General features: G+C 41.0%; 1 protein-coding gene across 3 annotated transcripts in view; it reads right to left on the reverse strand.

The window, feature by feature from the left end:
* Nucleotides 1–25,514, reverse strand: part of tm2d1 (TM2 domain containing 1) — a 70,137-nt gene that overhangs the window by 35,547 nt on the left and 9,076 nt on the right. For all 3 annotated transcript variants that reach the window (XR_010019911.1, XM_063064301.1, XM_063064302.1), the window contains exons 3-5: nt 17,611–17,719; nt 13,236–13,327; nt 240–313 (exon numbers count right to left, since the gene is read on the reverse strand). Coding sequence is in view for 2 of the 3 variants with exons in the window: in XM_063064301.1 (XP_062920371.1) it covers nt 240–313; nt 13,236–13,327; nt 17,611–17,719 (275 nt within the window). In the remaining variant the exon portion in view is untranslated. The remainder of the gene's footprint in view (nt 1–239; nt 314–13,235; nt 13,328–17,610; nt 17,720–25,514) is intronic.

Genomic DNA, 25,514 nt, shown 5'->3' on the forward strand with positions numbered 1-25,514 from the left:
CGCAGTCGACGTTTCAGGCCGAGACCCTTCGTCATATATGACTACAATTTAGGCTGAAGTTGAATAGAATTGACAATGTTTCCACAACTGCTTCAGTATTCTTAAATTAAATAACAATGTAAATGCACATACTGTATTTAGCTATACCATAATGACATGCTCTGCATAAACAGAATGTATACAACTCAAAAATTACGAATTCATTGGCAGGTCTTTTAAACTGACGGACACCAACTCACCTGAACAGAAATGAGAACAAAGTCAATGAGGCTGCCAATTCCACAAAATCCAACTGTACAAAATTTCAACAAACCTGGAAAGAAAACAAAATGACTTAGTAAAGTCTTGTGCATTATTCTGCATTTAGTTCATAGATGAGGGGGTACCTCATTAGTTGAGCATTTAAGCAAAACTTTTTACAATGTCAAAACAAAATAGTTACATCTTTTTTTTATAAAAAGATACAAATAATCTTCCATTGTGTACACAATTGAGCACATTGTGATATTTTCTGAACTACAGCGAGTAATAGTATGCCACAATAACTTAGAGCAAGTAAATTTAAGTGAATTAAATAAAGATAACAGTTTTGGCATTAACATATGTAATCCAGTATGATAATATGTGAAACAGAATTCAACAGTAAAAATTTGTGTAAAAGAGCAAACAGTAGCAAAATAAGGTTCCTAAGGTTGTCATAGCCAGGGTGGTAGCGCGGATAAGCTCCCACTACCTATAAAGTGTTCTAATTGGCATGTGTCTCTAACAGCCTCTGACAACCAAGTCCAACTCTTGGCCTTCATGTCTGGCTTAGCTTCCAGGCCCGGCAGAACTGTTTCTACTGACAAGAGAATGGGCAAAGGTGGACGCTAGCGCCTCAAAACTTGTTGCTTTGGGCAGGTGGGGCTTATCAGCCTTGGACTAGATCAGTGACATGGAGAGGGAGAACCCGCTCCATGGGCAACAGCCATTTCTTCAAATCTTCTGCCCAGGCTTGCACCCTAGACAGGACACAGTCCACCAGAGGCGCAAACCCATGATCCCCTGGGATCGATGGCTGCCTACCACTAGCAAAATAAGTAAATGAATACTGCTAAATTGTTATCACAATTCAAGTAGTTTCAATGTTGTTAGAAATGGCCTACATTTGGCTAACTACCACTGCTGACAGTTCCTGCTGACAGTGTGCAAGAACACTAAAAAAAAGACAAATATTTTGCACTTGGCTAGATTAATCACTTCTACTGTCAATCATTCAATGTGATAAATTTACACAAACTGCTGATGCAAGTCAAAATGATCACACATGGAATCATCATTCAGGAAAAATATGCTAATCTTGGAGATGGCAAGAAAATGCAGATCAGCATATTCTCAGATTGCAGAGGGAGAATGCATATGAAGCTGTGGATATCAGACTGGGAAGAATTGTGAAGAAACAAATTAATTGAAATAAAAAGAAAGAAAGAACACATTCACAGTCTGGATAGGTTTCATTTCATCCAACATTTCCTTGACATACTACTCAACAAGTACTAATTGACTGTCAACTATTGAGTAGAAATAATAAATACATTTTTAATGTCCCACAAAATGAAGTAAACGTATTTAAGTCGATTTAGTGGCAGGCAACAAAACAGTCTGTAATGGTTACTAAAAGGCCATGATATAGTGGAAGCAGAGAGTTAGAAATGTCTTGGACTCAACAGCCCGACCTCGGAATAAAGGGATATCCCTTTAAAACTTAGATGAGAAGTTTCTTCAGCCAAAGGGTGGTGATCTGTAGAATTCATTGCCTCAGAAAGATGTGGAGGCCAAGTCAATGGCTTTATTTAAAGCAGATATTGACAGGTTCATTATTGGTAATGGGATGCAGAGTTACAGGGTGAAGGTGGGACAATGAGTTTTTAAAAAATCATACACGATTGAATGGCAGCACAGACTTAATGGGCCAAATGCCCTAATTCTGCTCCTATATCATATGATCCTACATACATATTTTGTGCTCTGTAGGTTTAAAAGTTGAGCTAGATTTTCACTGGACTGTGCCACAATGGCCAAGGGAAGATAGGATTCAATTCAGAATAGGTGCATGCAGTACCATAATTAGTCAGAGAACAATATATTTCAAGAAGATGGACCCAGAGTTCAACTAAAATCGTCTCCATTTTTCAGAATAGCCAAATATCTGCAAAACTTACTGTATAAACACATTTATAATGCTAGTTATAGCATTCTGTACATCCTGTAGCTAATGAAGTGGCCACTGGGTGTATGTTCATGGTCTTCTGCAGCTGCAGCCCATCCACTTCAAGGTCTGACATGTTATGCATTCAGAAAAGCTCCTCTGCACATCACTGCTGTAACTTGTGGTTATTTGAGTTATTGTCACCCTCCTGTCAGCTTGAACCAGGCTGGCCATTTTCCTCTGACTTCTCTCATTAACACCCACAGAACTTGCCGCTCACCTGATGCTGTTTTTGTTTTCTGTAAACTTTAGAGACTGTGTATATAAAAAGCCCAGGAGATCAGCAGATTCTGAGATACTCAAGTCACCCTGTCTGGTACCAACAATCATTCCACTGTCAGTCACTTCAATCACATTTCTTCTGCATTCTGATATTTGGTCTGAACAACATCTGAACTTCTTGACCATATATGCATGCTTTTATGTATTGGGTTGCTAACCATATGATTGGCTGATTAGATATTTGCATTAGCGACTAGGTGTACCTAATAAAGTGGCCACTGAGTATATATACAATATATTCACCATATTACTTGACAGAGCATTACATTGGGCTGCAAAGAAAAATATATTAAACATCATTGTGCATGTAACTGCAGTTTCAGAGGCCAATGGTTTACTTTCTGTTTCCTTAGAGGTTTTTAATTTTAAAAGGAATTCAATACATCTCCAGCTTTGTCACCATTTCAAAGTAGTTTCAATTCTTTTTGACAGAGAGATCAAAACTCTAGCGGCAAATGATCTGGATTAAGACCAAATACTTCCAGCCCTACTGTCAAGAAGGTAAAAGTCATGTTCATCTTGTCATGTTGGTCTAGTTTTGTTTTCAAATCCAAGCGATAAGAATCTAATTTCTGAATCATAGGCTATGCTGTAGACACTTTCTTGCACTGTAAGCATATTGTTTTGATTGCAGACTCTGACCACTTTTGGCATCCATAGCAGCGTTTACTGACATGCCCACATCACCATTCATCCAAACTGTCACTACTTCTTTTGATTCCATATACAGTACATAGCAACAATCACTGCCCTTCTGCCCTGAATGCTGGTATTGTGAACAAGGCTTATGTCGTTTGTTTTTGCTTTGTCTGTCTACTCTAGGCTGTTAATGTGTCTTATTTTAACGCTTGGTGAACCCTCATAACATTGGCATAATTATGTCCACACTCTTGGCTGTCCGGTTATAGAAACATCATATACTACACAATCTGTTTTCACTTTCATGGTACTCGGTAGTTTGTTTGCATTGGCACATAACGATACAACCAAGAACAGGCCCTTCCAATTCTATTTATTTCTGCATCAGTCCCAGAAAAAAAATTGTTTCTATTCTAATTGCCTTGGCTCTGCATGACTGTATTTATTTATTGACTTAGTCTGTACCTGCATGCTCAGTGCTGTAGTCACACAGTATAATGCTTCGGTGTTGGGCAGTCTTCCAATGCAATTCTTTATCTGTGTTTACTCGGTGCATACATGACTGTATGTGGCATACAGCTGACTTGGTTATCCATCTCCAGTTCTGGCTAGAATAATTTACGTTCTAGTAATCTCATTATACTTCACTAAACTAGTTGTTATCTAGGATCAAACTGGAGAGTGAAGATAAGTACTGATGTCTTCACTGCAGACTAACTCCTCAGACTTGATTTAAAACATACAAATCTAACATCCACAACAAGGATTAAATAGATAAGGCATCTCTTTGACCACTTTCTGCAGTTCTTGTTCCTCATTTCAACATTTCAAAATATTAACCCACAATGCTCTCTTTGCCGTTTTTTCTCTTCATAGGAAAATTAGAAGCCACCATCACTGCACCTAAAATTCAAATCTTATGTTTCATTATCAACTCCATTCCCTTCAGAAGTACATTCCATGTGAAATAATGGCAAACTACTTAAATTAAAGCTAATATTTGGATATCCTATTTAAAAGGATTGGCCATGGTATACAGGATATTACTCACTCTATCGCTACATCTGAAATCTTGACTCGTGTCTGCCACTGGGCCTGATCAGTGATGTTTTGGATAGACCCCAAGCTGTGAAGATGTCCCTCAAAGCACAGGCTGTGCAAGATCTGCCTCATCCATCATCTCTGGTTCTCTGAATTAGTCATCCCTTCTTTCCTCCTTATGACACACAATTCACACATCCCATCCTACCAACCAAACACTGAAACTTTCATTTCTTCCAATTCCTCTTTCTGATACACCAAACAAGAGAACTTCAGCTGCATGAAATCTGAATAAAAGCAATAAAATACTGACTAGCTCCAGTTTTTAAATTCATGGTCATTCTCTTAAGTTTTCACAGCCCTCATTGATGAATATCATTGTCTCAAAGTAACTGTTTTGGACAGAAATGAGGAGAAATTTCTTAACTGACTGGGTTATATCTGTGGAATTTTCAAATATTGACTGCTTGGAACCTTTTATTCTGGGTAACTAATAGGTTCAATCTTGGGAAAGTACATTGATGATGAGTAACTATGCCATAAAAATGGTGTGTGTACGTGAATGTGTGCGCACACGTGCAAAACTCTTAGGCAATACATATATAGCTAGGAGCTAGGGTGTCTAAGACTTTTGCACAATATTGTATTTATCAAAACAGAGCAGAGAGCAAGTTTGTAAATCTGGTCGAACCTAAAGAAGTTGGGAATGGCAGGGGTGGAGCGCCAGAGTGTGGGACAGGTGCTAGAAGAGTGCCAGGGTGGGAGTTGGCTCAGGTGCAGACACAACCAGCATGGAGGTACCAGACAAGTTAATATGATTCCAAACAGTTGGTTTATTGATCGTTACAGAATGTTTCTCTGGCTTCCTGAACCCTCCCCTCTCCTCTCCCTTCCCCCTTTCCCAACCACGATACTTCAAATAAATAAATAAATAAATAAACACACACACACACACACACACACACACACATATACATATGTGTGCGCATATATACAAATATACATATGTACAGAAATATACATACACACACACACACAGAGGCTGCCTTGACCATCACCTTTAAATGCTGTTATTCAAGTGATAGATGTTGTACATCCTTCCAAGGTGATACTTCATTTGAAAGTTTAGTTTAGAAATTAAAGGTGAAGTTTAAACTAAATTAAGTGCTCTAGATTGATTCTAAAATGTTACATTACCAAAACACAATTCCTGCACTTCTGAATGAAAACCTTGAGGGAAAAAAAGTCAATTGACCATTAGCCCTCATGATTGTTTACATTTAAGTTCTAGACTTAATTAATTTACGCACTAAAATAACATTACTTGTCCACTGCCCCTGGAACACTACCATCAAACATACTGATTTGTCTTCCTGGTATTTAAAAATTATGACCTCACATTTACTTACATTGTACACCATCTGTCACTGTTTTGACCACATTTTTAATCTGCCTTTCACCCTCTATATCTTCCCACAAACATCCACCATGTATCTATTAAATTAACCTCACATGCAAATGTGACATTCATAAAAATGTTATTTGTAGGTCTCATTGCTCAGAAGACCAGTATTTACCACCTACCACTATTAGCCCTGGCTTTGGGTTAGCAGCTTTTTTAACTAACTTCTATGCCTACTCAGAGAAAGTACACAAGCAGTGCTCTTGTAGATAAAGGGTTTCAGAATATAGATATATTGATGAAAGAAAGCAATCCACTTCCAAAGCAAGATTGTTTTCCAGAAGGAGAAATGAACATGATAGGGTTCCTGGGCTGATGAAACACTGAGCTGCTATGCAAACATTGTAATCAAAGTCAGTTAACAGTAGAGGCAAAGGAGAAGGGTGAAGGGACTGCCAGTCAACATGTTGATTGCCATCAAGTTCACTGAATCTGCACTCATTCAGGCAAATGGAAGGTACTCCATTTCACACCTGTTTAAGTGTTCAAGATGGTGGTATGGTTTCTAACAAGTCAAACACCCAACTTTTCATCCAAGTCGTACAGCACAGAAACAGGCCCTTAGACCTATTTATTTTTGTAGCTACAATATTTCTGTTGTTCAGTTTCAGTTTCCAGGCATCAGTGATGTCCATTACATTGAATATTGTGAACTCAGTCATGACAAAGCCACGAAATGCCAGGGGTGGCAGCTAACTCTCTCCTCCAGTCAGTCAATACTTTAAGAGGTGTGACTATTGTTTGCCATTCAATAGCTTATGCTTGCATGTCGCCAGATCAACATATAAGCATGGGTTGATTCTTTGCTGAGATGCTGCAAATTAAGTTGAGCTTTACATAAAAAACATCCCAATACCAACTTCACAATGAAAGTGAAGTCATTGTTGAAAATGAAGATGGCTACCTTAATATACTGCCCTGAGAAGCAACAACGTTCTAGAACTGAGAAGAATAAGCTCCCAATAATCTTAACCATCTTCCTTTATGCTAAGTTTTGTTCTGGCCTGTAGAGTGTTTTCCACTTCATTTCCACCGTCTTCAGTTCCACTGAGGTTCCCTGATATTATCCTTAGTTAAGTGCATCCTTGCCAATGTGCACAACCAATCCAACACACTCTGGATTTCAGGTAATCAGCTGTGCGACTCTCTTATATTGCCAAAACATTTGTCAGATGGCATCAAAGAACAAACCCTATGTTCCCTTCTCTATCACCTACTTCCTAACCAATCACCAGTTTTTTGATATCATTTTCTACAAAGCATCAGTTCAAGTGAAGCCCTGGGATGCAGTGAGAATGGTATCACTAAACTGCCTGAACAGCCAATCACTTTGAGGAATTCTCAGATAGCAAACCATGAAATAGAAATTTTTAATAATATTATTAAAATGTTAGTCGAAGTACTGGAACATCCTAGGTTTATGGTTGTTGAATTTTTTTTAAACAGCAGGTTTAAATGTTCTGTTTTAAATTGATTACCTTTTATATCATCTGAGAGAATTATAATTTAATCATATAAAATTAGCTTCTTTGGGCAGAAAGATTTTCAAGCAGTGATTATAGATTTGCATATCATTAAAAACTCATTTGTAGCAAATAAAGTATAAATTATGTAATTAAAATAACTAAAGTTTGCCAAATCTAATATCAAATATTATTTACAGTAAGTTACTTTCAAAAAGTTTATTTTGAAAATTTGTGCTTTAAAGTGTTAGGATTATTGAAAAAGGATTGACTGATTTAATAATTCCCTTTCACCTGTTACCTTGGATTTACAGAAGGCTTTGACAAGGTGTCACACACAAGGTTGCTAAACAAGATAGGAGCCATGGTGTTATAGGAAAGATACTAAAATAGATAAAAGACTGGCTTACTGGCAGAAGGCAAAGAGGCAATCAAGGGGACCTTCAGTAGAAATTTGCAAAGCACCTTTGCTGACATACCAAATCTCCTCAAATTCATAATGAATTATAGCCATTGTTGCACCTTTGTAATCGCATCAATATGTTGGAGCCAGAAGAGATCTTCAGAGATGTTGACAGCCAGAAACTTGAAACTGCTCACCCTTTCCACTGCTGACCCCACAATGAGGATTGGTGTGGGTATTCCGCTGACTTCCCCTTTCTGAAGTCTACAATCAATTCATAGTCATACTTTACTGATCCCGGGGGAAATTGGTTTTCGTTACAGTTGCACCATAAATAATAAATAGTAATAGAACCATAAATAGTTAAATAGTAATATGTAAATTATGCCAGTAAATTATGAAATAAGTCCAAGACCAGCCTATCGGCTCAGGGTGTCTGAACCTCTAAGGGAGGAGTTGTAAAGTTTGATGGCCACAGGCAGGAATGACTTCCTATGACGCTCTGTGCTGTATCTCAGTGGAATGAGTCTCTAGCTGAATGTACTCCTGTGCCCACCCAGTACATTATGTAGTGGATGGGAGACATTGACCAAGATGGCATGCAACTTAGACAGCATCCTCTTTTCAGACACCACCGTGAGAGAGTCCAGTTCCATCCCCACAACATCACTGGCCTTACGAATGAGTTTGTTGATTCTGTTGGTGTCTGCTTCCCTCAGCCTGCTGCCCCAGCACACAACAGCAAACATGATAGCACTGGCCACCACAGACTCGTAGAACATCCTCAGCATCATCCGGCAGATGTTAAAGGACCTCAGTCTCCTCAGGAAATGGAGACGGCTCTGACCCTTCTTGTAGACAGCCTCAGTGTTCTTTGACCAGTCCAGTTTATTGTCAATTCCTATCCCCAGGTATTTGTAATCCTCCACCATGTCCACACTGACCCCCTGGATGGAAACAGGGATTACCGGTACCTTAGCTCTCCTCGGGTCTACCACCAGCTCTTTAGTCTTTTTCACATTAAGCTGCAGATAATTCTGTTCACACTATGTGACAAAGTTTCCTACCGTAGCCCTGTACTCAACCTCATCTCCCTTGCTGATGCATCCAACTATGGCAGATTCATCCAAAAACTTCTGAAGATGACAAGACTCTGTGCAGTAGTTGAAGTCCGAGGTGTAAATGGTGAAGAGAAAGGGAGACAAGACAGTCTCCTGTGGAGCCCCAGTACTGCTGATCACTCTGTCGGACACACAGTGTTGCAAGCACACGTACTGTGGTCTACCAGTCAGGTAATCAAGAATCCATACCACCAGGGAAGCATCCACCTGCATCGCTGTCAGCTTCTCCCCCAGCAGAGCAGGGCGGATGGTGTTGAATGCACTGGAGAAGTCAAAAAACATGACCTTCACAGTGCTGGCTTGTCCAGGTGGGCGTAGACACGGTTCAGCAGGTAGACGATGGCATCCTCAACTCCTAGTCGGGGCTGGTAGGTGAACTGGAGGGGATCTAAGTGTGGCCTGACCATAGGCCAGAGCAGCTCCAGAACAAGTCTCTCCAGGGCCTTCATGATGTGGGAGGTCAATGCCAACAGTCTGTAGTCATTGAGGCCGCTGGGGCGCGGCGTCTTCGGCACAGGGATGAAGCAGGACGTCTTCCACAGTACAGGAACCCTCCGGAGCCTCAGGCTCAGGTTGAATACATGGCGAAGTACTCCACATAGCTGAGGGGCACAGGCTTTGAGCACCCTGGTACTGACACCATCCGGTCCCGCAGCCTTGCTTGGGTTGAGATGTTTCAGCTGTCTTCTCACCTGTTCAGCCGTGAAGCCCACCGTGGTGGTTTCGTGTGAGGAAGCGGTATAGTCATGAGAGAAGGATGGGGGACTGTGAGGAGGGGTAGGAGGGGAGGGTGGAATATGTGTTGGTTGGGGCTGACAACAGATGGCTCATGTGGGGGATGGGCAGGGGCCACAATGTCAAATCTGTTAAAGAACAGATTACGTTCATTGGCCCTGTCCACACTGCCTTCAGCTCCTCTGTTGCCAGTTTGCCAGAACCCAGTGATGGTCCTCATCCTCCTCCAGAACTCTCTCATGTTGTTCTGCTGGAGTTTCCACTCAAGCTTCCTCCTGTACCTGTCTTTAGCCTCCCTGATCCTGGCTTTCAGGTCCCTCTGTATTTTCCTCAGCTCCTCCCTATTTCCATCTCTAAACATCCTCTTTTTAGCGTTCAGGATGTCCTTAATGTCCTTTGTCACCCATGGCTTGTTATTTGAATAACAAAGGACAGTTCTTGTCGGAACATGCAGTCCACACAGAAGTTGATGTAATCAGTGATGCATTCTGCTTGGTCTTACTGATGTTGACCACTCAACCAGCTGAGCTATCTCACTTCAGCATGCTTCGCCAACATCTGAAATTCTGCTAACAATAATGGTGTCATCAGCAAATTTATAGATGGTGTTTGAGTTGTGCCTAGCCACATAGTCATGGGTGTAGAGAGAGTACAGCAGTGGGCTAAGCATTTATCTTTGAGGTGCACCAGTGTTACCCAGTTGCAAAGGGAGTACAGAGCCCCAGGTTTTGGACCTTGTTGATTAGTACTGAGGGTATTGAGTGCCGAGTTGTAATCAATAAACAGCAGCCTGATGCCAGTACTGCTACTGCTGAGGTGATCCAAGGCCAAGTGGAGAGCGAGATTGCATCTGCTGTAGACATAACGTGGCAGCAGGCAAATTACAGTGGGTCCAGGAACTTGCTCAGACAGGAGTTAATTCTAGCCATGACCAATCTCTCAAAGCACTTCATCACAGTAGATGCAAGTGGAACTGGGCAACAGTTATTGAGGCAGCTTATCCTGCTCTTCTAGGGCACTGGTATGATTGTCACTCTTTTGAAGCAGGTGGGAACCTCCAACTGCAGCAGAGATAGATTGAAGATGTTTTTGAGCACTCCTGCCAGTTCATTGGCACAGCTCTCCAATGTCTTACCAGGTACACCATCAGGACCTGACACCTTGCGAGGGTTCACCCCCTTGAAAGATGTTCTGACGTAGGCCTCTGAGAAAGAGATCACAGCATCATCAGATGCTGCAGAAATTGCACAGGTGTAGTTTTATTCTCCCTTTCAAAGTGTGCAGGAAAGGCAGTGAGATCATCTGTGAGTGAAGCGTCACAGCTATTCATGATGTTAGCTTTCACCTTGTTGAAAATAATGGTTTGCAGACACTGCCAGAGCTGATGTGCATCCAGTACTGTCTCTAACTTCAATCAGAATTGTTTTGTCACCCTTAAAATAGTCTTTGGTACATCATACCTGGACTTCCTCTATAGTTCTGGATGATCGGTCTTGAACGCTACAGGTCTAGCCCTCAGCAGACTACGAATCTCCTGGTTCATCCATGGTTTTTGGTCTGGGTATGTCCAGTACGTTCTCGAAGGCACACTCATCCACACAGATCTTGATGAAGCTGGTGACAACTGTGACATATTCCTTCATATTCAGAGATGAATCCCGGTATAATGTCCATTCCACCAATTCAAAGCAGTCCTGTAAACACTCCTCTACCTTCTTGATCCTCACCACTGGTGCTGTGGTCTTTAGTTACTGCCAACATGCTGGGAGAAGTACGCCAACTCAAAGTAATTGGACTTTCCAAACTGTGGGTGTGGTATAGCACGGTAAGCGTTCTTGATGGTGGTATAACAGTGATCAAAGGGTATTGGCTCCTCTAGTTTCAAAGATGATATGTTGGTGGTAGCTGTTCAGAGACTTCAAACCGGCCTGATTGAAATCCCCCACAATGATAGGGAAGTTATCAGGGTGCGCTGTTTTGTGTTTACTGATTATGGTGCTCAGCTTCTCCATTGTCTGTCTGACATTGGTCTAAGGTGGAATGTACACTGCTACCAGGATGATGGCAGAAAAGTCCCTCAGCAGATAAAATGGACGACATTTGACCACTAGATGTTTGAGGTCGTCTGAGCAGGACTGAGATAGAACCGCCATTTCTATGCACATGCTGAGTTAACCATAAAACATACCCCATCTCCTCTAAAAGACTGAGTAGCAGATAAGAGTACAGTGCAGGGAAGTGTACAGTCATGCACTTTGGTAGAAGTAATAAAGACACAAAATATTTTCTAAATGGGAAGCAAATTCAGAAATCACAGATATAAAGGGACTTGGGAACCATAGTGCAGGATTCTCTAAAGATTAACTTGCAGGTTCAGTCAGTAGTAAGGAAGGCAAATAAAATATCAGCATTCATTTTGAGAGGACTGGAATATAAAGGCAAGGATGGAATGCTGAGACTGTTTAAGGCATGGGTCAGACCACATATGGAGCACTGTGAGCAATGTTGGGTTCCATAACTAAGAAGGAATATGCTGACATAGGAGAGGGTCTTTGGAGGTATATGAGAATAATCCTGGAAATAAAAAGGTTTAATCTGTGAGGAGTACTTGATGGCTCTGAGCCTGTACTCATTAGAACTTAGATGAATGACCAGAGATAACACTACCATCTGCCCAACTGCATAGTGAAGTATGTTTACACAATGGAAATGAAAGGAGTTTCTGTTCTCAAATACAAGTTCTTACGTATAGGACTGCAAAAATCTAAGCATATCTATATATCCACAGCTAGGGAACCTATAACTTATGCACAATACTGCAGTAATTTTATGTATTGCACTGTACTGCATCACACAAACAAAAACCAACTTCATGACATATGTGAGTAATGACAAACCTGATTCTGATATGGGTCTCTATTGTGGACTGAGAGTGGGAAGGGGGCAGGCAGAGGGGAATCATGGTTGGGAAAAGGAGCCGGAAGCACCAGAGCAACATTCTGGTATCATCAATAAACCAATTGTTCAGAATCAAATGACCTTGCCTAGTGTCTCAGGGCTGGGTGTGACTGCACCCGTCCCACCCCTGGAACTCCTCCTCTGTCACCTGCCCCACACCCCTCCCGGGGCACTCCACTCTCGCCATTTCTGACATCCTTTACTCCCACCAAATTTACAAACTCGCTCTTTGCTCCACATTGACAAATACAATACTGTGCAAAAGTCTAAAGCACCTCAGCTATACATATGTGTCAAAGACTTTTGCACAGTACTGTAGAAAATAAGGGATTGCTGCACATTACAAGTTGTACCCATATACAAACTGTACTAAAGCAAGATACAAATCAATTACCAAAAAGAATTGAACCATCTAGGGTTCTATTACTTAAGATTATAACATGGAAAAGATAATAAATGATAATGACACTAAATCAACCAATCTCAAGATAGAGGAGATTTATGCATTTACAGGTACTGGGAAGCCTACTGCAAGCAAGAATATTTACAAGGTGTGCTTGAACAGACTTTTAATACAAATTGAATACTTTAAAGCATTATTTACAATAATGGTAATGAAAAACATTGTATTTTAGAGCCTCACATTGCAATAATTTATCAGTTAATATAAACAAGCATTTTTGACAATCATATCCAGAAATGCCATTACAAAATTGCAAATATAATGAAAAAAAGTGGTGCAATTGAATTGATTGCTTGCTTGGTTTGCGTAAAAATATTGCGAAATAAATAGATAAGTTTAAATGTTCATGGCAATAACAGCAATTTCATGTATTAAAAACTAGCACCAATTTATATTATTCAAAATATGGACAATCCTTACCCAAAGCTGGATACCCCAAGTAGAATCTGTCTGCTCCCAGCCATCCAAGAAATAAGGAAAGAGCCACTGCCACCTTATAAGAATAACCAGTCCTTAAAGAAAAATATGAAAATAGAAATTACTGGACTTGTCTGACAACCTCATATCAAGTAATAAAATCTAGAAATGGTCTTCCTTATGGCAGCATCTATGGGAAAAAAAAACCCAGAAAAAGTACACTTTTTGTTCCATAGATGCTGCCTGGCCTGCTGAGTTCCTCCAGCATTTTGTGTGTGTTGCTCAGATTTCCAGGATCTGCAGATTTTCTCTTGTTCATGTTCTTCCCTATGTCCTAATTTTTGATATAAATAGGTCTTCAGTTTAAAAAGAGGCGGCAGTACATCACAGTGCATTAGAACAGAAGGATACAGTTCTATAACTTACAAGAGAAAATCTGCAGATACTGCAAATCCAAGCAACACACACAAAATGCTGGAGGAACTCAGCAGGCCAGGCAGCATCTATGGAACAAAAGTACAATTGATGCTTCGCTCGGCCTGAAATGTCGAATGTACTCTTTTCCATAGATGCTGCCTAGCCTGCTAAGTTCCTCCAGCATTTTGTGAGTGGTACTATAATTTGATCAGGATATGGACTGCATTCAGATTTCCAAATACTAGATTCCTAATTTCAACCACAATACCATTATAGCTTATCATGGATCCAAGTGTGCATTAAGGGAATTTAACCATAGAAACTCTTTTATAACACATTGACATCAGATTGAGCAGTATTTTAACATCATTTCCATTCTTGTTATAGGAATTTAGGTTGCGGTTTAGTGTTGAAGAGTCAATGCTCAGGGAAAATCAAAGTCTTTAAGAAGGCATTTGAAGACAACAGCAACTATAGAAATTAGTAATGGTTAAATAGATGGTATTATTAAAAACAACACATGTTTGATTTAGCAAAATTAGAAGTCGGAATGTTTGTCTAATGCTTGTTTGCTGGAGCTCTAAGTATGTTAACCAATCTTAATAGGAGTTAAAATGTTAACAGACCAAAAGTCGAGGCCTTAGTTAAATATCTCTTAGATCTGCTTTTACCAGCTCACAACTCAGTGCAGACTTCACCATTTTAGTAATTAAAAGAGACCATTCAATTTGGAGAAGTTAACTTCAATTTTCTCATGTACATCCAGCGTATCTAAATGTTGTAGCTTTTTTTGTTATTCCATACATCTTTTCACTATTTTATTATCAATAAATCAGAGTTTTTAAATTTCAGGATACTAACTGATCCTAGCCAAGATGCTAGGAAGAAACCTCCATACATTTTTCCAATTGTACTCCATAGAGTGAAATAAATTCAGTCAAACATCATCCATCCCCCAATCAGTAAAGCACTACAACATAATACTGATTACATGTTTTGGAAGTATCAGTGGCAGAAGGTCTTCTAAGGCGGCTTTAAGCAAACTCCTAAAATATAGCAGGTGACGTATTCTATCTGAGCCTTCAAAGCATCTCTGAGTGAGTAAAACTTTTTAAACTGATATTATTTTATCCATCAAATACAATTCCACACTTAGCTATTCTGTCCAGGATTCCAAGTATTGATGGCTTTCTAAATGATAACATGTTAATTCTTATCAGTTACTGTCCTCCTCACAATTTAAGTTCAAGCAGTTATTCCAGATTAACCTTTCTCACATCAATGATGTATTCAACAGTATAGTGGTAAATTACTGACTTGCACCATGGAGACGCGAGCTGAAAATCCAAGAATGAGTATAAATCTTATCCAGGTTGCTGGAAAATTTAAATTAAGTTAGTTAAATAAACCTGGAATTACAAATCTGAGATCAGTAATGAGAACATGAAACTGTGGGACCACATAAAAACCCAGATGGTTAGCTAATGTCCTTTGGAGAAGGAAAACCATGTTTACTCATTCTGGCATACATGCAACAGTACATCTTAAGTATTCACTATGATTGAATCTTAAGTATTCTCCAAAATAGGCTTGTCCCCAAGGAAATTAAACTCTGGCTTGCCAACAATTCCCATATTTCATATATAAAAACATATTATATATAGTCATCTTTAGAGGCAACTGACAAATCGTTTCGACCGGCTCACCAATCAGAACAAATGACTTGGATGAAGAAGTGGAGGGATGGATTAGTAAATTTGCTGATGACACAAAGGTTGGAGGTGTTGTGGATAGTGTGGAGGGCTGTCAGAGGTTACAGCGGGACCATGATAGGATGCAAAACTGGGCTGAGAAATGGCATATGGAGTTCAACCCAGATAAGTGTGAGGCGGTTCATTTTGGTAGGTCAAATATGATGGCAGAATATAATATTAATGGTAAGACTCTTGGCAGTGTGAAAGATCAGAGGGATCTTGGGATCCAAGTCCATAAGACATTCAAAGCTGCTGTGCAGGTTGACTCTATGGTTAAGAAAGCATAAAGTGCATTGGCCTTCATCAATCGTAGGATTGAGTTTAGGAGCCGAGAGGTAATGTTGCAGCTATATAGGACCCTGGTCAGACCCCACTTGGAGTACTGTGCTCAGTTCTGGTCACCTCACTACAGGAAGATTGTGGAAACCATAGAAAGGGTGCAGAGGAGATTTACAAAGATATTGCCTGGACTGGGGAGCATGCCTTATGAGAACAGGTTGAGTGAACTTGGCCTTTTTACCTTGGAGCGACGGAGGATCAGAAGTGACCTGATAGAGGTGTATAAGATGATGAGAGGCATTGATTATGTGGATAGTCAGAGGCTTTTTCCCAGGGCTGAAATGGCTCGCACGAGAGGGCACAGTTTTAAGGTGCTTGGGAGTAGGTACAGAGGAGATGTCAGGGGTAATTTTTTTTATGCAGAGAGTGGTGAGTGCATGGAATGGGCTGCCGGCGACAGTGGTGGAGGAGGATACGATAGGGTCTTTTGAGAGACTCCTGGACAGGTACATGGAGCTCAGAAAAATAGAGGGCTATGAGTAACCCTAGGTAATCTCTCAGGTAAGGATATGTTTGGCACAGCTTTGTGGGCTGAAGGGCCTGTACTGTGCTGTAAGTTTTCTATGTTTCTACTCAGATTAAGGAAGACACTATTCTGTTTTGGAAGGATAAACTTGCTAAAAGTGGACCTCCGGGCAAGCTACTGTTTGTGTCAGACAAGAACCAGGACAAATACTTTAGGGCCATTGAATCCAAGATAATCCAAAAAAAAAAGCATATTTTTGAGCAGGGTTTTGTCCTTCTTAGCATGCTTTATGCCTTGAGGTGGGGTGCGGAACATATTATAATGATGCAGCGACATCATAGATTTGAACAAGATGGATGGACCGATAGGTGTAACCTGGTTTCATCTTACTATGTTGCACATTCTTCCTGATTGCCAAGATTCACCAATTCTCCAACTTACTCAAATGCTGAAACACTGAAACCAGTGGTCAACCTCTGCACTCTCTTCACACAGGCTTCGGTATCTGAGCGCTTCCTTTTTTGCTAGAATTTCTCAATATATGTAAAATGTGATTTTAGCCATGGAGTTCCAAATGATTTTAGATGCAATGTATTGGACTGGAGTCTTTACCACAAACGATAGATATATAAATGAAACAGAGTTCCGATCCTAAATACTGGTATTCAAATGTACACTTGTAGTGTGTGTCCCCATTTATCACTCACTAGCCTGTCTCCACCTCCAATCTCCCTTCCTGCCACCTTGTTCCATGTGCCTTTTTTCTTTGTCTGCTTTTACTTGTCACACTACTTCCATCTTCTAACTCTTCCACCTCCTCCCTGACTTACCTAGTACTACACATCAACATTCACCCCCTCCCCAGTCCACCTATTAGATAATGGCGTGTATGATCTCTCCCTCACTCTTCTTTATACCATTTATCTTCACCCTCCTTTAAGCCCTGATGCAGGTTCTTGAAATGACAGTCAACAACTCCTACTCCCCATCTCCCTATTGGTGCTGCGTGATCTGCTGAATTCCTTCAGTAGTTTATTTTGTGCTCCATGTTCCAGCATCTGTGGTCTCCTGTCTTTCTTGTTCAAAAACTAAATCATCATTCTGAAACTGATCCCTAGTAGAACCTCACTTGTCAAGTTTCTCAGCATTTAAAAATAATTCATAGAACTACAGCACTGTAGCAAGCTATTTAGCCTACAAATTCATTTTTCTCTCATACAAACCACATTAAATATAGCAAACTTGAACATTCCTCTGTAAAGTAATTATCTGACAAAACAGAACTATTGGGTTGTACATAAACACAAAGCTTTTAATGCTTTCAAACTAATGTTTTAATATGCAGTGAAGAAATATCTTATTTTAACTTTATGCGCGATGAAAAAAAATCTGAAATACTTACACATTACGACATGGAAAAGGCTTATAGAAACCAATTTCCTTTCCACTGAAAGTGCTCACAATGCCACTATAATTTCTGCAGGTGATGTTAGGTGCTGGCATACAAGGAACTAGCAATAAAATAAAAATGTTAATTAGGGATAATTTTACTTTACATCATTAACAGAATTTAAGATCTGTAATTTTTGCTCAGACTTCACCATTAATGTTTATCAAAATGTGTGAAAATTGACATATTTGATACAGGTGGTCCCCAAATTATAAATGCCTGAACTTGTGTCTCAAATTCTCATTCATACATACAAGTTCAGATGAATACCAGCTGCTGCACCATCTTCTGCCTGGTTGGAATAGGGTCTTTCTACATGCCTTCTCTTCCAAACACTAGATTCAAGAATCACTAGATACCGGTATGGTTCTGGAAGACTGGAAAAACACAAATGTCACTCCACTCTTCAAGAAGGGAGAGGTGCAGAAGAAAGGAAACTGTAGGCCAGTTAGTCTGGCCTCTGTGGTTGGGAAAATGCTGGAGTTGATTATTAAGGATGAGGCCCAGGGTACTTGTTGACACATGATAAAGTAGACTGTAGTCGGCATGGTCTCCTCAAAGGAAAATTTTGCCTGACCAATCTATTGGAATTCTTTTAAGAAATAACAAGCAGGATAAACAAAGGAGAATGGGTTGATGTTGTGTACTTGGATTTTCAGAAGACACTTGACAAGGTGCCACATGAGGCTGCTAAACAAGCCCGTGGTATTACAGGGAAGATTCTAATATGGATAAAGCACTGGCTCATTGGCAGCCTTTTCAGGCTGGCTCCCAGTGACTAGCAGTGTTCCAACAGGAGTCTCTATTGGGACTGATCCTTTTTACCTGATATGGCAATGATTTGGATGATGGAATTCTTGAAAGGTTTACAGACAATACAAAGATAGGTGGAGGTACAGGTAGTTTAGAGGAAGTAGAGAGGCTACAGGAGGACTTAGATTAGGAAAATGGGCAAAGAAATGGCAGATGGAATACCGTGTCAGGAAGTGTATGGTCATGCACTTTGGTAGAGGAAATGGAAAGGGTTGACTATATACTAAATGGAGAGAAAATATAAAAAAAACTGAGGTGCAAAGGGATTTGGGAGTCTTTGTGCAGGATTCCCACAAGGCTAATTTGCAGGTTGACTCAGTGGCGAGGAAGGCAAATGCAATGTTAGCATTCATTTCAAGAGGAGTATAATATTAAAAACAAGGATGTGATGTTGAGACTATATCAAGTATCGGTGAGGCCTCATTTGGTTTTTGCGAGCAGTTTTGTCTCCTTATCTTAGAAAGGATGTGCTAAAACTGGAGAGGGTTCAAAGGAGATTCACAAAAATAAATCATATGAAGGGTGTATGATGGCTCTGGTCCTGTATTCACTAGAATTCAGAAGAATCAGGGGTGACCTCATTGAAACCTATTGAATAGTGAAAGACCTTGATAGAGTGGATGTGGAGAGGATGTTTCCTCTGGTGGGAGAGTGTAAGACCAGAAGACACAGGTCAGAATAGAGGGTGTCCTTTTGGAACAGAGATGAGGAGGAACTTCTTTAGCCAGAGAGTGACGTATATGTGGAACTCTTTGCCACAGGCAGTTGTGGAGACCAACTCTTATGTATATTTAAAGCAGGGGTTAATAGATACTTGATTGGATAGATACTGATACTTTACTGGATTGAAATTTATACTCTTGGAGTCTACAAACAGTTCAACAACCAGGACTTATGCTTCATGTTTCACAGTAGTACTATCAGACAAATTTTAACATCCTATGTACAGTACATAAGAAATATCAATACAAGCTTGGCCAGAGATAGAATTTCAGAAGGGCTCTTCGGAGAGAAGATAGCAGTGGAAAGAGGGGAGCTATTAGCAAGAGAATTTCCAAAGCACAAGCTTTAGCAGGATGGGACAACTGTCAATGGTACAGTGATGAAATCCGTGCCAGCAGCAACAGTGAGATGGAGGCGGAGGAGAGGAGGTGGCATCAGCACCTAAATTCAGGAGGGAGCTACAGCAGGCGGATAGTTGGCAATGGTGGTGAGGAGAGGAGAGGAGGACCCATCTGTGAGAGTCTAGACCCTTATGGAGAAAAGCAACAGAACTGCAGGTGACACTACACTTTAGAAAGTGACACACAGTAGGTTTAGCACCAGGCTGACCTGAATCTGTGCAGATTGGAAGTAACATCTCCACCTCGCTGACAATCAACACTGGCGCACCCCAGGGATGTGTGCTTAGCCCACTGCTCTACTCTCTTTACACACATGACTGTGGCTAGGCATAGTTCAAATACCACCTATAAATTTACTGATGACACAACCATAGTCGGCAGAATCTCAGATGGCGATGAGAGGGCAAGATATATCAGCTAGTTGAGTGTTCCACAGCAACCTTGCACTCAATGTCAGTAAGACCAAAGAGCTGATTGCGGACTTCAGAAAGGGCAAGATGAGGAAACAAACCAATCCTCAGAGGGATCAGAAGTGCAGAGAGTGAGCAATTTCAAGTTCCTGGGTGTCAATATCTCTGAGGATACAACCTGGTCCCAAAATATCAACGCAGCTATAAAGAAGGCAAGACAACAGCTATATTTCAATGAGTTTGAGATTTGGTATGACACCTAAAACACTCGTAAATTTCTACAGATACACTTCGTGGAGCATTCTGATTGGCTGCATCACCATCTGGTATGGGGTGAGGTGGGGGTTACTGCACAGGATTGGAGTATGCTGCAGAGAGTTCTAAAATTAGTCAGCTCCCTCATGGGCAGTAGCCTCTGTAGTATCCAAGACAACTTCAAGGAGTGATGCCTCAGAAAGGCAATGTCTGTTATTAAGGACCCCCACCACCCAGAACATGCCCTCTTCTCATTGTTACCATCAGGAAGGAGGTACAAAAGCCTGAAGGCAAAAACTCAACAATTCAGGAACAGCTTCTTCCCTTCTGCCATCTGATTTCTGTATGGACGTTGAACTCATGAACACTACCTCACTACTTTCTACTTTTTTTCACTACTTATTTAATTTAACAATTTTATAAATAAATGTTTTTTTCCATATTATCTTGTATCGTACTGCTGCTGCAAAGTTAACAAATTTCACAGCAAACACAGAACTGGAGATGATGTCATATCAGAATATTATTTCCAACTCTAGGAAGCTCACTCCTGCAGTATATTTAAATTCCTAGACACTCCTTGTACTCTGGATAACACACATACAGAGTAAAAGAGCGATACTGCATGAACCTAGGCCTAAAGGTACAAGTAGTCCATGGCAACATGATGCTCACCCAGACAGACTCAATTTCTGATATTCAGCCGAAACGCCATTCCCCACACGAACCTATCCAAGTGAATCTTAAATGATGGCTCTGCATACAACACATCATTCTCCACAACTTCTGCGATCTCTACAGGGATCCTAACATCAGACATATCTTTACCTCCCCCACCCCCCATGCTTTCCACAGGGATTACTCCCTCCATGATTTCCTTGCCCATTCATCCATCCCTACTCATCTCTCTCCTGGCACTTATCCCTGCAAGCAGCCTAAGGGCTACACCTGTCCACATACCTCCTCCCTTGCTTCTATTCAGGGCCCCAAACAGTCCTTCCAGCTGAGGTAACACTTCACCTGAAAATCTGCTGGGGTCGTTTATTGTGTCTGGTGGTCCCTATGCAGCCTTCTCTACATTGGTGAAATCCATCATAAATTGGGGAACTGCTTCACCGAGCACCCCCGCTCCAGTCGCCAAAATTGGAACTTTCCGGTGGCTAAACATCTAAAATTTCAACTCCCATCCTTGTTCTGGCATGTCAGTCCATGGCCTCCTCTGGTTCTAAGATGATGACACCCTCAGGGTGGAGGAGCAACTCCTTGTATTCTGTCTGGGTTGCCTCCAACCTGATGGTATGAATATTGATCTCTCCATCCAGTTAAAAAAAATTCCCTACCCTGCCCCTCTTCTATTCCCCACTTTTTCCCCTTTACATTCTCTCACCTGCTTCTCACCTCTCCCAGGTACCTTTCTCCTATGGTCCACTCCCCTCTCCTATCAGATTCCTTCCTCTCCAGCCCTTTACCATTCCCATCCACCTGGCTTCATCTACCACTTTCTAGTTATCCTCTTCACTCTCATCCCACCTTTTTATTCTGGTGTCTTTCCCCTTCTTTTCCAGTCCCGAAGGTGGGCTCCTGGCCCGTAATGTAGATTGTTTATTAATTTTCATAGATGCTGCCTGATTTGCTGAGTTCCTCCATCATTTTCTGTGTTGTTATTGCACCTGGCTCAACCACTTGCGATAGCTTATTCCATTTACTCACCACCATCTGCGTGGAAAAGTTGCCCCTCGGGTTTCATAGAAGATAAAAATAAAGCAAAGGAACAGGCCCTTTAGCTCTCAATATTGTGGCAAACTATTAAATTAGTAATTGGACCACCACACGTAAAATTCTGGAGGAATTCAGCAGGTGGGGCAGATTCTATGGAAATGAATAAACAATTGACGTTTCAGAACAAGACCTTTCATCAGGACTGGAACGGAAAGGGGATGATGCCAGAACAAGGTGGTGGGGGAGGGGAAACTAGGTGATAGGTGAAGCAGGTGGTTGGGGGAGGGTGGGGATGAAGTAAGCAGCTGGAAGGTGAAGAAAAGGTAAAGGGGTGGAGAAGGAGGAATCTGATAGGAGAGGAGTGGACCATCACAAGATCACAAGACAAGGAGCAGAAGTGGGCCATTCGGCCCATCGAGTCTGCTCCGCAGCTCCCCCATGAGCCAAGCTATTCACCCATCTAGTTCCAATTTCCGGCTTTTTCCCCATATCCCTCGATATCCTGACCAATTAGATACCTGTCAATCTCCTCCTTAAACACCCTCAATGATCAGGCTTCCACAGCTGCATGTGGCAACGAATTCCACAAATCCACGACCCTCTGGCTAAAAAAATTTCTCCTCATCTCTGTTTTAACTGGGTACCCTCTAATTCTAAGACTATGGCCTCTTGTCCTGGACTCACCCACCAAGGGAAACAACCTTTCCACATTTGCTCTGTCCAACCCTTTCAACATTCGAAATGTTTCTATGAGATCTCCTCTCATTCTTCTATACTCTAATGAATACAATCCAAGAGCCGACAAACACTCCTCATATGTTAGCCCCTGCATTCCAGGAATCATCCTCGTAAATCTTCTCTGAACTCTCTCCAACATCAGTACATCCTTTCTAAGATAGTGGGCCCAAAACTGCACACAGTATTCCAAATGAGTCTCACTAATGCCCCATAGAGACTCACCAACACCTCCTTACTCTTATACACTATTCCTCTTGAAATGAATGCCAACATAGCATTCGCTTTCCTTACTGCCAATCCAATTTAGTGGTTAACCTTTAGGGTATCCTGCACGAGGACCCCCAAGTCCCTTTGCACTTCCGATTTTTGAATTTTCTCCCCATCTAAATAATAATCTGCCCGATTATTTCTTCTTCCAAAATGTACAACCGTACATTTGTCAACGTTGTATCACATCTGCCATTTCTTTGCCCACTCTCCTAAACTGACCAAGTCTCTCTGCAACCTTTCCATTTCTTCAACGTTTCCTGCTCTTCCACCTATCTTGGTGTCATCCGCAAACTTAGCCACAAAACCATTTAATCCATAATCCAAATCATCGATATACATCGTAAGAAGAAGCGGCCCCAACACCGACCCCTGCGGAACACCACTAGTAACCAGCAACCAATCAGAATAGGATCCCTTTATTCCCACCCTTTGCTTTCTTCCTATCAGCAAATGCTCCACCCATTTCAATATCTTTCCTATAATTCCATGGGCTCTCATCTTATTAAGCAGCCTCATATGCGGCACCTTATTGAAGGCCTTTTGAAAATCCAAATATACAACATCCACAGCCTCTCCCTTGTCAATCTTATTCGAGATTACCTCAAAAAATTCCAATAGGTTGGTGAGACAGGATCTTCCCCTCATGAAACCATGCTGGCTTCGGCGTATCTTGTCATGCACCTCGAGGTATTTCATAATCTCGTCCTTGAGGATTGACTCCAATATCTTTCCAACTACTGAAGTCAGACTAATAGGTCTGTAATTTTCTTTTTGCTGCCTCCTTCCTGTCTTAAATAATGGAACTACATTTGTGACCTTCCAGTCCTCTGGAACTATGTCAGAGTCTATTGATTCCTGGAAGATCATTTCCAATGCTTCCACAATCTCCAAAGCCACCTCCTTCAGAACCTGGGTGCACCTCATCTGGACCGGGAGACTTATCTATTCTTAGTCCACTTAGCTTCCCAAGCACTTTCTCTCTAGTAATCTTGACTGTACCTAATTCTATTCCCTGATACCTCTGGTATATTGCTCATGTCTTCCACTGTGAAGACTGATGCAAAGTACTCATTCAGTTCCTCTGCCATCTCTTTGTTATCCATTTATAATTTCTCCAGCATCACTTTCAATCGGTCCCGTATCTACCCTTGTCACTCTTTTACTCTTCATATAGTTAAAAAAAAACTCTTAGTATCCTTTTTTATGTTAATCGCCAACTTCCTTTCATAATTTATCTTTTCTTTCCTAATCACCTTCTTAGTTTCCTTCTGTAAGTTTTTAAAAGTCTTCCAGTCCTCATTTTTCCCACTAATTTTTGCTTCCTTGTACGCCATTTCTTTTGCTTTTATTTTTGCCTTAACCTCTCTCGTTAGCCACATTTGTGCCATTTTTCCAGTCATGATTTTCTTTTTTCTTGGAATATATTTTTCCTGCATTTTCCTTATTTCTTGTAGGAATTTCATCCAATTTTGCTCTGCCGTCTCTCCATTTAGCTTACTTTTCCAATCGACTTGGGCCAGTTCCTTTCTCATACCACTGTAATTTCCCCTGTTCCACTGAAATATCAATACACCTAATACCAGCTTCTCCTTTTCAAATTTGAAACTGAACTCAATCATATTATGATCACTACTTCCAAGGGGTTCCTTTACCTCCAGCTCCCTAATCGCCTCAGGTTCGTTACACAGCACCCAATCCAAAACAGCCAGTCCCCTGGTGGGCTTCTGGACAAGCTGCTCCAAAAAGCCATCCTGTAGGCATTCTACAGACTCCCTCTCCTGAGATCCATTACCTTCCTGACTTTCCCAATCCACTTTCATATTAAAATCCCCCATAATTATCTTGACATTTTCTTTCTGACACGCTTTTTCTATTTCCAGCTGCAACTTGTAGTCCACATCCCGGCTGCTGTTTGGAGGCCTGTATATAACTGCTATTAGTGTCTTTTTACCCTTGCCATTACTTAATTCTTCCCATAAGGATTCTATCTCTTCTGATCCTTTGTCCCTTCTTTCTATTGACTTGATATCGTTACTTACCATCAGGGCCACACCACCCCCTTTACCTACCTTCCTATCTTTCCTATACACTGTGTAACCTTGGATATTCAGCTCCTAATCACATCCATCGTTTAGCCATGACTCGGTGATGGCCACAATGTCATATCTTTTAACCTGCAGCTGTGCAGCAAGGTCATCCACTTTATTTCTAATGCTGCGTGCATTTAAGTACAGTACATTTAGATCAGCATCTGTTGTCGATTTTGCTATATTTCTATTTTGCAGCAAATTATCCTGTATATTCACCGGCCTGTCCTTCTGCGATCTTTGCTGCACAGTATTTTTGACTTACTTCTATTTTCCTCTTCCTCGACCCTAACACCTTGGTTTCCTCCCCCTTGCCAACTTAGTTTAAATCCTCCCTAACAGCTATATTAAACAATCCCGCCAGGATATTAGTACCTTTTGGGTTCAGGTGTAATCCATTTTTTTTGTATAAGTCATACCTTCCCCAAAATAGATCCCAA

Source organism: Mobula hypostoma, chromosome 12, assembly GCF_963921235.1.
Source record: "Mobula hypostoma chromosome 12, sMobHyp1.1, whole genome shotgun sequence".
Taxonomy (NCBI): domain Eukaryota; kingdom Metazoa; phylum Chordata; class Chondrichthyes; order Myliobatiformes; family Myliobatidae; genus Mobula; species Mobula hypostoma.